The following is a 14235-nucleotide window of genomic DNA, read 5'->3' on the forward strand; positions in this document are numbered from 1 at the left end:
CATGGGTTTTTTTTCCTCCTCTTTGTAGCACCAAATAGTTTAGGACAATAAAGAGAGCTATTTTCCCTTGAATCTCATCAAAACTGATGTTGCTTTTGTGACACCGTCTACAGTAGATGTGTTTTATTCTTTGAGAACAAGGGGAAGCCGCAGGTTGGGTAGCTTATCAAAGCACACTTTAAAAATAAGAAAAAAATAGCCAGAATGTAGCTGGCGCAGGTAGAATATTCTCTCTTTTCTCTAGAGAGATCAATCTTATAAAGTATTGACTACCACTCCTCTATGCTGTTTGTGGAGCTGAGTGTTGCATAAGGATGTACAGCAGCAATCATGCACATGATATGGGGTATGTACTGCATGGCCCCTAAGCAACAACAAATTCCATTGAAGTTTTTTACTCCAAAAAAAGTATGACAAACAATGAATGTTTAAAATGAGTGAGGAAAGCTAAAAATGAAGGTGAAGTGTTTTCTAACATTTATAGTCTCCCCTTCTCTCATCAACTTGTGAAGCCCCCTATGGTCTTCTTACACTTTCAGTTTTGTCTCCAGGGACGTCTGCTAGAGTTTAAGATCTTATCCAGTAGCAATAAGAGTAGCTTCTTTTGTGCGAATTTTATGCAAACAATTCCAGAGATATGCTGGAGGGGGTCTCTCTGTGGCCTATTGTTAAAGCTCTGCCCTCAAACTGTCCGGAGGTTGTCAGGAGATTTCTCAGAGTCTGGTGGTGTTTCACCCACCCTTCTCCAGACACTGCTAACCAGTCCCTCCTCAAAATTAAAATGTACTCTGCAGGGGAAAATGTATTCAATTTGGAATGGATCAAACCTCACAAAAATGGCAGTTGTTTAAAAAATAAAGAGGAGGCTATCTCTAGATCCCCGACAAAGTTTTATCTGCACCACTCCATTTCAGAAGATAACAAATCTTGGCTGTGTAATTTGATCCAGAATCTGAATAAGTTTGTCAGTAAAGCAGATTTCCAGTTATATATGTTAACATTTGCCAAGTGGTGTAAGCTTCCTTTTGTGTTTGAGAGAGCATTTTTGCCTGAATAGGTTCAAATTAATACCTCTCATACCTCCTCTCTGCAATCCCACATGTCCCCAGGACAGGAGATTTATCACAGGGTAAAGTAACACTTTAGTAGGAACCCATTGTAAAAATCTTTGGTAATGTAGCACTAAGCCAATCTGTTAGTTTCTAGCTATAATGCTGATTTTTTTTCCTTTTAAAAAAGCAGGAGAGGGAAACATACAAATAAAAATGACAGAACCATTTAAGTCACATTACACTCTCCCAATGGAAAGAAAACTGATAAATGGAAAAAAAGAATAGCCAAGTAAACCTCAGAAAATTGTTGCCAGTATGGCATTACCTGCCAAGCAATCAGGTCTTTGAGTCGGTTCAGCTTTTCTTGATCCTCTAGATGGTCTTTGGCATATTCATCGGTGAAGAAAGCCTGCGAGGGGCATAGAAATCATTCAGTCCTTCTTAACACAAAAAGGAATCAACGTTTTCTCCAGTGTGAGTCACTGATCACTATAGAACTCTATCTCTAGTTGAATGATAAGACATCTGCTTTCCTCTAGAGCAGCTGCTTGTGGTGATGCTTTGTTAGTAAACCAATTGAGGATCAAAGGGAATTTTTATTTGTTCAAATATTTTCAGTGTCAATTTAACACATTTGAGCTCAGGACCACAATCTTGAAAAGCCAACCTCTTGTTTTCAATTTTTTTAACTAACACTTCAGTTAGGGGTACCAAGTATTTGGAGTGCCATAATTTATCCATCAATGAATGGTACCTTTTTTTGTTGTTTAGCTAACATAATGGTACCTCCTGGATGATCAGTTGGATAACAGTTAATTTTTTCCACCGGCCGCTATAGGACACAGACCAATACCAATGCAATTAATAAGTTTAGCCATTACTCACGGCACCTGTGATACATTGGGGGTGGGGAACAGCTCCCTTTGATGGACACCCAGCCAGCCATTTAGCTGTAAAATCCCTCTTGGTCAAAGTAAAGGTAGTAAGTAAACATGCAGCTGTGTTATGACTGATTGCCTCACTGCAGGTTTGGTGAATATAATGCAGATGAATGCCTTTTTTAAATGATTTAGAGACCTTCCAGGACATTTATAGGTTTGGTCAGAGAGGTTTCCATTGCTCGGGAATATATGAAGATAGAGACCAGATACTGGACTAGATGGCCTGATAGAAGCCAGCACTAGATGTTCACAGGAAGGTGCAAGAGCGCCACAGATATGTGATAATTAAGTCTCATTGTTATCTCTAATAGAGATTGTCTTAAGCCTTGAAGGATGAGATTTAATATCCCTTCTAAAATTTTTGTTATGAGGCTGTCTTGGAATTATTGTCTTCAATAACTGAGTTCCTTAAGGAGCTGCGCCTCCATGTACCCTGTTGTTCTAACAGAATACATTTCTTTACAACAAAAACTGCCTTGTGAAGGCTGCAATTACTGGAAAATGCAGTTAACAAGGTAAGAGATTTACTGACTCTGAGTCTGCTAGACTGCTAGAAGAAGAACTTGCGATGATTTACCCCAGACCAAACCAGTTGAGGCATGGAAGGCTATTTCATTAGAACATATGTAATCATATCCTTCCATATCACACTTACATGGAAACCCCCATGCCTGCAATTAATTTTGAGCATCAGTCCTACATCCATGTTAGAGTCAACTTTTAAAGAAGACTAAGTCAGACATGACCAGATTCTGAGGATCTTCAAATTAATGAGGTTCAGCCTTTCTTTGTCCCCATCCTACTATCTCCCACCACAGTTTTTGACAATCACTAAACAAGCAGAAACAGAGCTATCATCATTACTGAGAACAGAAAAATCTGTGAAGATGGTCTTCAAGCTATTAAAATCATTACCTTTTCATATTTAGCAAAGCCTCCCATGACGGCTGGATCAACAATCCCATTCAGAAGCATGGAGAGAGGGTTAATGGGAAGATTTTCATCACTCTGGTACTGGTTAATCATCATCAAAATTTTCTCATTCGTCATGGACATTGTCTCAATGGCATTCTCCAGCGGACTAATGGTTGCCTATGAAATAAGAGGAGGAATGTTTAATGTGTCTATTTGATTTAAATTTTTCTTGGTTTTCATTGATACAGTAGCAAGCCCAGAGAAAATCATCTGCTCAGCGAAAGCTTCCCCCCCCCCTCTTTTCGGTGAATATTCGTACATGCCTCTGGAAAACTAATCATGGGCAACAATTCATTCAACAAATTAAACCCTAGTTTCTGTTCACTGCTTGTTCACAAAAAGAGTTTGATTTTTACTTGTTTGTTGCATGGTACCTTTGTTGAGGAATGAACGAATGTTGGTTTGTGGATTGCTCACCAACTGCATTTGCTATTCATGATTGCTGCTATTCATGAGCAGAATGTATAATTTTCCACTAAATCATGAGAAAATAACTAAGCACTAAGTCACCATGAGTATTCTGGAACCTCAGAGGTTCGAGCAGAATCTGAGGTCAATCCATATGAACAGTCCCACAACCCTGATTAATATAAGGAAAAGCTCTAATCTTGAAGCAAAGGAGAGGAAAGTTTGACCACATTGATGGTGCATTTTTAATACCTATCATGAAAGCTTCAGAGTATGCCTACCAGTTTAAGTACCCATCTTGCCTGAGAAATACTCTGCCCAGCCATGAAAATGACCAGGAGCATGGAGTCTCAGTAACTTGGTAAATCTGGGTAGAAAATCTGGAAAAGAGTAGGTTGGCCTCCACAGGACTGGATTTTCTGGAATCGTACACTGGGACTTTCATACCAGGTAGATACAATACATTAATCCATCCCTAGGGCAGAGGCATCATCTTTGTCTAATGAAATGTAAAAAACAAAACAAAAATTGTAACTACTCATGCTGACTCCTAAAACTTCCCAGGCCTCCTGCTAAACCAGTGTCCAACTGGATTAGATGACACCACATAGGGCTCAGGTGTGCTTTTCAGCCAGCTCTCAAGAATGCTGTACAGATATAGATCCATTGTGTAATATCTCCTGTGCTTTCTATTCTTGTTCTGAGAGCACTGAGGAAGTGCAAATATTTTTCAAAGTGAACAGTTTTAATAATATGTATGTGTGTGTAGAGGAGAGGTGAAGGGGAGTGAAGAACTGATCCATCACAGCAGAGAAAAAATAATTGAAAAAGCAAACCTTCTTCTATATCTTTTGTGTATTTTTATGCAATCCTCTCCTCAGGACATCTGAATAAAAAACAGGATTAGGGTTTTTAAAGAATACTCCCACTACTGTTGCATATTCCACCTCTGAATTCATAATCCCCTTGTATATGCCTCTGAAATTATAATCAATAGCAAAGTAACCAAATGAAATATCAGAAACAGAAGATTATGACTTCAGGTGAAGAATAGCAGCAGGAGCAAATGAACTCCTAGGAAACAAGATGTTGCTTTCATGCAGTTGTCCTTTGTAATCAAGAACAAGGGAAAAGAAAATATAAGAAAAGGGGAAAAAAAAGTAGAACTCGTTAGTGATTTCTTGCTCTAGCAGGACATGTTTTTTTGAAATGCACGCATCCAGCACTGAGGAATGAAATATTCAAGGGAGTAACACAAACATCTTATTGTATCATAGATGATGAATTTCTCTAACATCTGTTGACACTTCCCCACTCCTTGGTCATTTTCATTTCTTAGATAAAAAACATAATGGGTTTGATGTCTGTGCTAGAACTAATGTAACAGCATCAGGTCTCTCATAACAAGATCTTTCGTTGTCTGCATTCATGTGGCAGTGAATTGGGTTCTGCCAAAATAGGGAAGAGTAAGAGAAAAGCTGATTTTTTTCTATATCTTATTTATAGCCAGCAGCATGTCTGTTCTCTCTCTTGTTGCAGGGTGTGTGGGAGAGCTGGCTACCATCATAAAAAGATAGACATTGTGCCAATGCTCAAAGTGGGACAGGAGGTGCAGAGATGCACTCATAGCAGGGGCGGCTCCAGGCCCCAGCACGCCAAGCGCGTGCTTGGGGCAGCAAGCCGTGGGGGGGGTGCTCTGCCGGTGCCGTGGGGGCAGCAGGCAGGGTGCCTTCGGGGGCTTGCCTGCGGGAGGTCCGCTGGTCCCGCGGCTTCGGTGGACGGCTGCGGGAGGTCCGCCGAAGCCGCGGGACTAGCGGACTTCCCGCAGGTAAGCCGCCGAACGCAGCCTGCCTGCCGTGCTTGGGGCGGCGAAATGCCTAGAGCCGCCCCTGACTCATAGTCATGTTGTCTGAGAAGAAAGGAGGGAAATAGGTGATCACACAGTACCATGTTCCCCTTCTAAATCTGGTACAGCACTGTGCTCCAATGTAAGATCAGAATGTAAATGGGGTTATCTGTTATCATGGCAGTAAAACTGCACCAAGATATGCTTTGCTCCTTTAGCCACTTGTTGGTTATATAGAAAGTAACACTATCAGTATAAATAGCTATTTAACCTTAAGTATATGGGCAACAAAGGGCTAATGCTTAAGACAAATCCCAATTTAGGAACCTCTTGGGTCTCTGTCCAGCCCCCACAGTATTCTCCTGCCGGTGATTTAGATGTAATGTAACAGTTGCAAATTAAATAGTGGCTTCTTAGGGTTTGTCTACATGGTGTAGCTAAGCACACTAGAGGGATGTAAATTTTCAAGCGTACCAAACATTTTGGCATGCTAGCAGGGCTATGTAATCCATGTTGGCGTGGACTAAAAGCTCCCTAGTGTGCATTAGTGTAGTACTGTCTCAGTGAGATCAGATTGTTAGATAAATGCTAAATTTCTCAACAGTACTGGGGTAATGCACATTAGGTAATTTTTAGCGCACACCAGAAGGGTCTACAAGGGCTAATTAATATGCAACACAGCAGTGTGCTTTAGAATTCACACCCCTCTAGTGCTCACTGCTGTACTATGTAGACAAGCCCTTAGTTAACTTGATGTTGATTTAAGCCTTAAAATTTCAAGAGTGGTGTTGCATATATAATGGCATAAGCATATGTGACACTTCAGACAGATAAAAGAGAAGGTCCCTGCCCCAAGGAGCTTCAAGTCTCCAGTAGACAAATGATGTAATGGGAGATGACAAGAGGAAGGGGAAGGAGAAGAGACCATATAAAAGAAAGAAAAAAGCAACACTGCTCTTGGGGAGAACATCAGTGTTCACAGAACTCAGGTCATTTCTATGGCTTTGTTCAGTGCTCTTTAGGTTGTTAAACAATGATGGGGTTCAAGACCATGTGGCACCTGGATAGATGATACTGACGGAAAGCTAACAAGGGAGTTTTGGTAAAGGATATGAGGAAGAAAGGGAGGCTGTGCCGGGGACAGGAGGGATTGTTAAAAAAAAGATGGACTGGTGTGGAGCAGACCACGGGAGCATTAAAGAGGAGAATGGGTAGCACACAGGGCCTGAGCGATGTGGGTCTGGAACAGGAGGAAAATGGAGATTAGAGTCAGGTAATATGGGACAAAATATATTTCCTTTTTTGTAAAAGCTTTTAATAGAAATAATTTTAGGGAAAAATTAATTAGATACAGGTTTGAACCCCTAACATCAGATCTCCCAACAGTCCTAGTTTTCATGGCACTGTCCGATATTCAGCCCCAGAACTCCCTGTGCCCGTTGAAGTGAAAATTGCCCACATTCAAGTCTGCCCAGGGGAAGGAGCCATTTGTTTGCCCCAGGCCCTCCATTTGAGAAGGTCCCCAAACTGAGTGGCATTGCAACTTGGAGCATGGGGTCACAGTGCCACTCAAGTCTGGCCTATCAGCTTTTCCATCTACGGAGGGGTAGACAGGCCAAACCTGAGTGGTGCTGTGTCCTGCTCTAGCCACATGAAATACTGGGAGGTATGTTAATACTGCAGTTTATGCATAAAAACAAGAAACAGAAACTAATGATCTTATTTTTATTCTCAAAAATAAATGACATGCCAAAAAAAAAAAAGTCCTCTATATATGGTAAAGGAAATTATATTTTATTTTTCTTTGCAATAATTTAGGGTATTGCTATTAACATACATAAGGAAGTTTTTCTTTTAAGAATGAATTTTAATTTGACAGTCTCATACTCACATCTCTATACTTGGTTATAAATATAAGTTGCCAAGGAAATATTTTTAAAATGCAGTTTTTCCTGAAGGCAAAAACTTTGTGGGGATTTTACAATATGATCCTAATATGTTGATGAATGTGACATATAAGAAGGAAACCAGATAATATTTATAATTGGCCTATATACAGTATATAATATTTAAATATAATACTCTAAAATGTACATTCAGAGTTCTGTGAAATTCAGCCATTTAAATTCAAATTGTTTTAGTCAAAGTGTTATGGTTCACAGGGCTTCAACTCAAATAAAATCACTAAGTTTTCTGCATGTTTCCATCTCAAAATAAATAATCATTCCTTTGCAATGCTGAAAAAATGATGGGGTTTGTCTAGAGTTGAGCCCCAGCTAAAACTTTTCAATGAAGCTGGCCAAACTTTGGGGTCCATAGGTTTTCTAAGTATTAAATCTCCTGTGTTCTTTTAGGCTATAAAAGCTATGCTTGGCTAAACAATGGAATTCCAATTCCTGACTGTTAATAACCACCTGAGTTGTACTTTATAAAATTTATAGAACACTCAAGATGTAAAGATTTTAACCTGCTGTGATAGTTCTAATATGGGTCTGAAGCAGCAATAAAAACTTCACATTCCATTTCTGTGCAGCTGGCTGTATTAATCAGAGCTTCCATTTGGCTTTGAGCAGGCCTTTTGTGGGATGGACTGATGTTCCTTTCCCTTGAATCAAGCTCCTATATCCTTCATAGGCCAGATTTCTTTTAGCAGGACATTTGAGATCCTGGATCTGAAGTGATGTCCAGTTTTATGGTCAATGGGATTTTTAGTAGATCAAATTTAAAAAAAAACTGTTAAGGCAGCAGGTTAGGAATCATAGAATCATAGAACTTAAGATCAGAAGGGACCATTATGATCATCTAGTCTGACCTCCCGCAAGATGCAGGCCACAAAAGCTGACCCACCCACTCCTGAAATAATTCTCTCCCTTGACTCAGCTGTTGAAGTCCCCAGATCCTGATTTAAAGACTTCAAGTAGCAGATAATCCTCCAGCAAGCGACCCCTGCCCCATGCTGCGGAGGAAGGCGAAAAACCTCCAGGGCCACTGCCAGTCTACCCTGGAGGAAAATTCCTTCCCGACCCCAAATATGGCGATCAGCTGAACCCCGAGCATGCGGGCAAGATTCTCAAGCCAGACACTCAGGAAAAAGACTTTCAATATCCCAACATTGACCCTCGGTACTAATTACCAGTGGTCGCACGTTATTGACTTATTGCAACTCTCTTCCCCACCAACTGCTTTTTCAAGCTTCATGTCAGATATTTTCTAACGGTCTTGTCTCTTTTAGTGCATCTACATGTGTGTATTCCAGTGATGCTTAGGAGCCAAATTAGTGATCAACATCACCTAAAAGAGCCACAGTCGTGTGAATTCATTATTTCATTTACTATTTTATATATATTATTCTCACAGCAAAATGACTGAGCAAGTATTCTACAATTGGTTAATAATATAGTAAAAGCATCCTGAATAGTTAATGACTTAGATTGGTTAATAACTAAATCATACAGTGGGTTAATACCATGTGCTGCAAGGAGCCACAGGAGACACATTAAAGAGCCACTTGCAGCTCCTGAGCCTCAGCCTGACTATTGCTCATGTATTCATTTTGTGGGGATTGGCGGAGTTCCCTGTGCAACACTGAACTAATTCCCAATTTCCCATGCTGGTTTACTGCAAGCAACGATAAGACAAGGAGTCTGTTGAGTAAGAGGTGCCTACTGTTCCTTCTATTCTTTTTTTTATTTTTTTGATAGAGGTGGCTCCTGAAGAAAGGAAGTGACCACTTGTACAGTAAAGGGGAAAAAAAACATGAGGGGTATCTGAACAATAATTTTAAAAATTGTCCAAATTCTTTTGTGCATTTTATGAAAAAATCAGAGGGATACCTCTGAGAACTTAATATAATTTCCCTATTACTAAAGGGAATACTATCACATTTTTTGATAAGTCATCACCACAGGGATTTCCTTGAGATGATCTCAGATCACCAGTGTCAATTCAAGGGGACTGTAATAAATATGATGTTGAGAACTACTTTTGTGCAATTACAGCAGGTAAAAACTAAAATAAAGTACAAATAATATTGACAAACTCCTCAAAACAAGGAAGGTCAGAATCAGTAAAACTGAAGGAATCTCAAATTATTTTTGTACTAGCAATTTCCAGCACTTCTTTGGCCCATCATGTACCAACAATACCTCAGAGCTTGAACATACAGACACTTTATGTGCAGAAAGCCAGGGTGTAAATCTGGAGGAGCCTGCTACCTTGTGCTAACACTACAGAACTATTTGTGCAGAGTCCAAACAGCCAGTTAGTGTGTGGAAAGCTAGTGTGCTGTAGATTTACACTCTGGCTTGCTGCACACTGTGTGTCTGTGTAGATAAGCCCTCACGCCAAAAGCCAAGAAGCATGCCCATGCCCAATTACTTGAATGTAATTTAAGACTATTTATCCTTTTGTCAGGGAGTCTCAGGATAGTACCTTATCATATGAGTTGTAATCTTTAACCACAGCAGGGCTGAGCTGTCCATCATTTCAATGTATTGAATTTGTGGTGATCGGGGGAGGTCCCGGACGATTGGAAAAAGGCAAATATAGTGCCCATATTTTAAAAAAGGGAAGAAAGAGAACGCAGGGAACTATAAACCAGTCAGCCTCACTTCAGTCCCTGGCAAAATCATGGAGCAGGTGCTCAAGGAATCCATTTTGAAGCACTTGGAGGAGAGGAAGGTGATCAGACAGTCAACATGGATTCACCAAGGGCAAGTCATGCCTGACCCACCTGATTGCCTTCTATGATGAGCTAACTGGCTCTGTGGATATGGGGAAAGTGGTGGATGTGATATATCTTGACTTTAGCAAAGCCTTTGATATGGTCTCCCACAGTATTCTTGCCAGCAAGTTAAAGTAGTATGGATTGGATGAATGGACTATAAGGTGGATAGAAGGCTGGCTAGATTGTCGGGCTCAATGGGTAGTGATCAGCAGCTCCTAGTACTTATTAATGTTTAATTTATCCCAAAACTACCTCTATTGACATATCAGTCTTTCACCCTAGATTTGTCACCTTAAAAGAATGGTTCAGGTGTGTGAATCTTCCTCACATCCGCTGCAGAAAAGACCAATGCAGATAATTCATTTAGCTTCTGTGCAACAGCTCCATCTTCCTTGAGTGATCCTTTAGTACCTTGATCATCCAGGGTTTGTCTACACAGGGATAAAAAACCTGTGGCTGGCCCAGGTCAGCTGTCTCAGGCCAGTGGGGCTTGAGCTCCAGTGCTGAAAAATTGCTACGTATCTGTTCAGACTTGGGCTGGAGCCAGAGCTCTGGGATGCTGTGAGAACTCAGTCTCCAGCCTGAGCCCAAATCAGCCCCAAAGCTCAAGCCGTGGCAGCTTGAGTCATCTGCCCGGGCCAGCCACAGCCATGCTGCAGGTCTTTTAAACCCATGTAGATGTACCCCCAGTGGCCTCTCAGATTGTTGGCAGGCTTCCTACTTCTGATGTACTTAATTTTTTTTTTTTTTGCTGTTAGTTTTTGTGTCTTTTGCTAGTTGCTCTGCAAATTCTTTTTTGACCTGCCTAATTATACTTTTGCATTTCACTTGCCAGAGTTTATGCTCCTTTCTGTTTTTCCTCTATAGGGTTTGACTGCCAGTTTTTAAAGATTGCCTTTTTGCCTCTAACCGCCTCTTTCACTCTGCTGTTTAGCCATGGTGGCATTTTTTTTATTTGGGGTATACATATAGTTTGAGCTTCTATTACAATGTTTTTAAATAGTTTCCATGTAGCTTGCAGGGATTTGACAAAAAAAACCTAAAATGTACAGAGTAGTAGTCTTGTGAGTAGATTTAGAAAATAAAAATAGATAAAAAAAATTTAACCATTTAATCTGAAAATCAGTCTGTGTTAGAACTGCTACACTACCTTTATATAAATTAATTTGTATATCAGGATACTTAGCATGTAAATACTCACCTGTGACATGGAGACAACCTCAAACCAACGCAGAATTCCAGGAAGTTTGTAAGCTGTAACAAATGATGTTCTCTCAATCCACATAGACTGTTAAAAAAAAAAAAAGAGAGAGAATACAGGATTGAAACCTTAGTCTTTTCAGGATAGAAGTTGATAGAAATTACATTGCAAAAAAAAAAAAGTTAGGTAGAAAAATGACACAGAATAATTTGTGCACAGAAAGACACAGCAAAGGGAATCCAGCACAGCAATTTGTGGTTTATTGTTTCAAAACTAGGTCATCATTAAGCTCTCAGTCTATACAAGGTAAGGAACCCTCAAATTTCTATTCCCAATTCTGCCACTATTGACTGTGTGATCTCTGGCAAATCACTTACTCTGGCCTTCTTTACTCTGAATTAAGAAACTTTAAGGAAAACAACTGGTCCTACCAGCAGTAGGAGTTCTGTATCAGAGTGTCAGAATTTTAACAAAATTTGTTGCTGTAAGCAGGTTAGACAACATGGTGGATTAAACTACTAATAGCCTGCCTACCCTAATGTTCCTCCTATTATTGTTACCAGGGGGAGCCAAATTGGTGGTAGTAACAGTGGGAAATTTTAACAACAAGTCTAATGCAGATACAGGCTCTCTGTCTCAACTGCCCCATATGTAAAACAGAAATACTAATAATTACCTTCCTCAAAAAGCACAATGTGCTACTACAGTGTCTGATTCTCAGACCCATTCCACATCACCATACCAGGATGTTAAAGTTCTAGAACTGGGAGTACAGGATGCAGCTAGTGTCATGTGTTCTGGGTTTGGGACAGTGTGTACAGTCCCTGCCCACACAAGACCTATCACTAGCTAGTGCTGTTAGTCTCTGATCAGAACAATACAAATAATTTAAGTGCTTCTTACAATTTTGAAATAAGGTGCTCTTACAAATCTGAAAACCTAACTTGTTTTCCCCACCAATATCCTGACAGCGCTCAACTGTACAATTTTATGATATAATAAAACTTTATATATTTATTCCTCTAAAGTAAGAAAACTTACCACACTGCTGTATATGACATTATAAAAATCATATAATTTATAGCATTTGTAGATCTCAAAGTGTATTAAAACTATAAACATTATTTGTAGTTGTTGCATTATTGAACAGCTGATGTGAGTCAGTATGGCATATACAAGTACTCAGCACTTCACATGAGCGATGAAAACAGACAATTTACACTCCTTAGTGCATACTGGTAGCTTATGAGTGAAGCAGTTATTAAGTACTAGTGGTGATGCATTTTATTGATATGTATTTATATTTTGTCTTGTTTAACAATAGAAAAATTTACTAGAGAACTTTCCTGCATATCCAAACTGTATTTAACTTACTTAACGTAGAAGTTTTACCTAAAATTCAAACAATGAAGTATTACGATAATAAAATAGGAAATTAGGGTACAAATCAGGAAATGTAAAACAAGAATATGTTGAAAAGTAATGTAGAAATAGAGAAGCCCTAGATTTAAACGGTACTGTGGTAGAAATGAAAATAGGTTATTTCAGATCTTGAAACTAGGCCTTCCATAGTGGGGCAGCTGGGAATGACTATTAAAGGATTAAGCTCTGAATTCACAACCACAGCAGCTCCAACATGTTTTACAAAGATCCTCCCATGTCAAAAAGTTACTTACAGCAAATTCATTTTCAGGGTCAACAGATCCTTTCCTGACTGGTCTTGAGTAGTGGAATCGTTGAACATAGTTGGATTTATAAAAGCTAAAAGATTTAAAGAAGATGTAAAACACATAATTCAAGCACAGCTGGATCCCACCATCAAAGTAACTAGTTTTCTTTTTGTCTGATTTTAAATTAAGTGTCATTTAGTGTTCATGAAAAGTGCAGCAGTAAGTCCAGTGATGAGCTGCCAAAATCTTAACAACCGGTTCCCTATAAAAAGTTCTGATTTAAGGGGGGGGGGAAGTGGGGGAGAGGCTGGGGCGGGGGGAGACATACCTGTGGGGCTGGGGGCCCCTGCAGGGCCTGGGGAAAATTGCCCCACTTGCCCCCCCGGCAACTCTAGAGCTTGCAGCCCCCTCCCCCCTTACCTTGCCAGCAGCTCAAAGCAGCAGGATGACTCAGGAGCTCAGCTGAGCTGCCCAGCTGGTGCCGGTGGCTAGCCCTGCTGCAGCTAGGGGGAAGCGGGGGAAGGGCCGGGGAAGCCTCAGCCTCCCCAGCTGGGAATCCTGGGAGCAACAGGATGGTCCAGCCCGAGGACCGGAGTTCTTTGCCCACCCCCTGGCCCTTTAACAACCGGTTCTCCACGGAGGTCTAATTTTAGCAATCGGTTCTTGGGAACCTGTGGGAACCTGCTCCAGCTCACCACTGGCAGTAACAGTATAGAAAACTGAAACCATTTATCCACCAAACAGGGAGAGTAGCACTAAGTTTCATCACTGATGTGCCTCAACTGTGACCTGGAGGATGTGGGCGGTTCAGAATATGGCTGAAATACTTAGGGAAAGCTGTAGAGGAGGTTTTTGCTTTTATTGACACCCACCTGTGAATTATGTTTTATGGATTGACCCACAAAGCACTGTATATTGTTAAGAACACTAAGTGATCAAGTGGAGTAGATGATATTTTGTTTTGGACTTAAATGTGTGCTTGTTCAAACACGTCCCATGCCAAATCAGTTGATCAGATCTCCTGATAATTCTGCTTACAACACATGTGAAGCCATAAACAACTATTTCTTTTCACATATGGATGGATTTTGAATAAAATCTAATAGAAATGGAATATCAAGGTCGAATACACCAGTAGCATCCAGTGCATTTTCATACTATGATCTCCTTAGCTAAAAAATAATCTTCAACTACTGTTGCACTGCAAGAGGAACATACAGCGCCCTCCGCCCCAACCACTTTAAAATACAATTATAGAGGATTGGAGGTAACTTGAAAAGAACACAAAACATACAGTCCTGGCCCTTTAAATATTGTACTGCCCAGGAGACTTTATTTATTTATAGGAATTCAATTTAGCAAAGCCAAGCACAGATTGTTTTTGCCCTGCAAAGTCAATGTTATAGGTCTAGGTGC

General features: G+C 40.2%; 1 protein-coding gene across 3 annotated transcripts in view; it reads right to left on the minus strand.

Annotated features, from left to right (window-relative positions):
- The window catches only part of DOCK2 (dedicator of cytokinesis 2), a 518836-nt gene that overhangs the window by 18039 nt on the left and 486562 nt on the right, over window positions 1-14235 (minus strand). For all 3 annotated transcript variants that reach the window (XM_045027214.1, XM_045027215.1, XM_045027217.1), the window contains 4 exons: window positions 12826-12910; window positions 11150-11236; window positions 2909-3085; window positions 1378-1461 (listed from right to left, as the gene is read on the minus strand). In XM_045027214.1, coding sequence (XP_044883149.1) covers window positions 1378-1461; window positions 2909-3085; window positions 11150-11236; window positions 12826-12910 — 433 coding nt within the window. The remainder of the gene's footprint in view (window positions 1-1377; window positions 1462-2908; window positions 3086-11149; window positions 11237-12825; window positions 12911-14235) is intronic.

Source organism: Mauremys mutica, chromosome 8 (genome assembly GCF_020497125.1).
Source record: "Mauremys mutica isolate MM-2020 ecotype Southern chromosome 8, ASM2049712v1, whole genome shotgun sequence".
Lineage (NCBI taxonomy): Eukaryota > Metazoa > Chordata > Testudines > Geoemydidae > Mauremys > Mauremys mutica.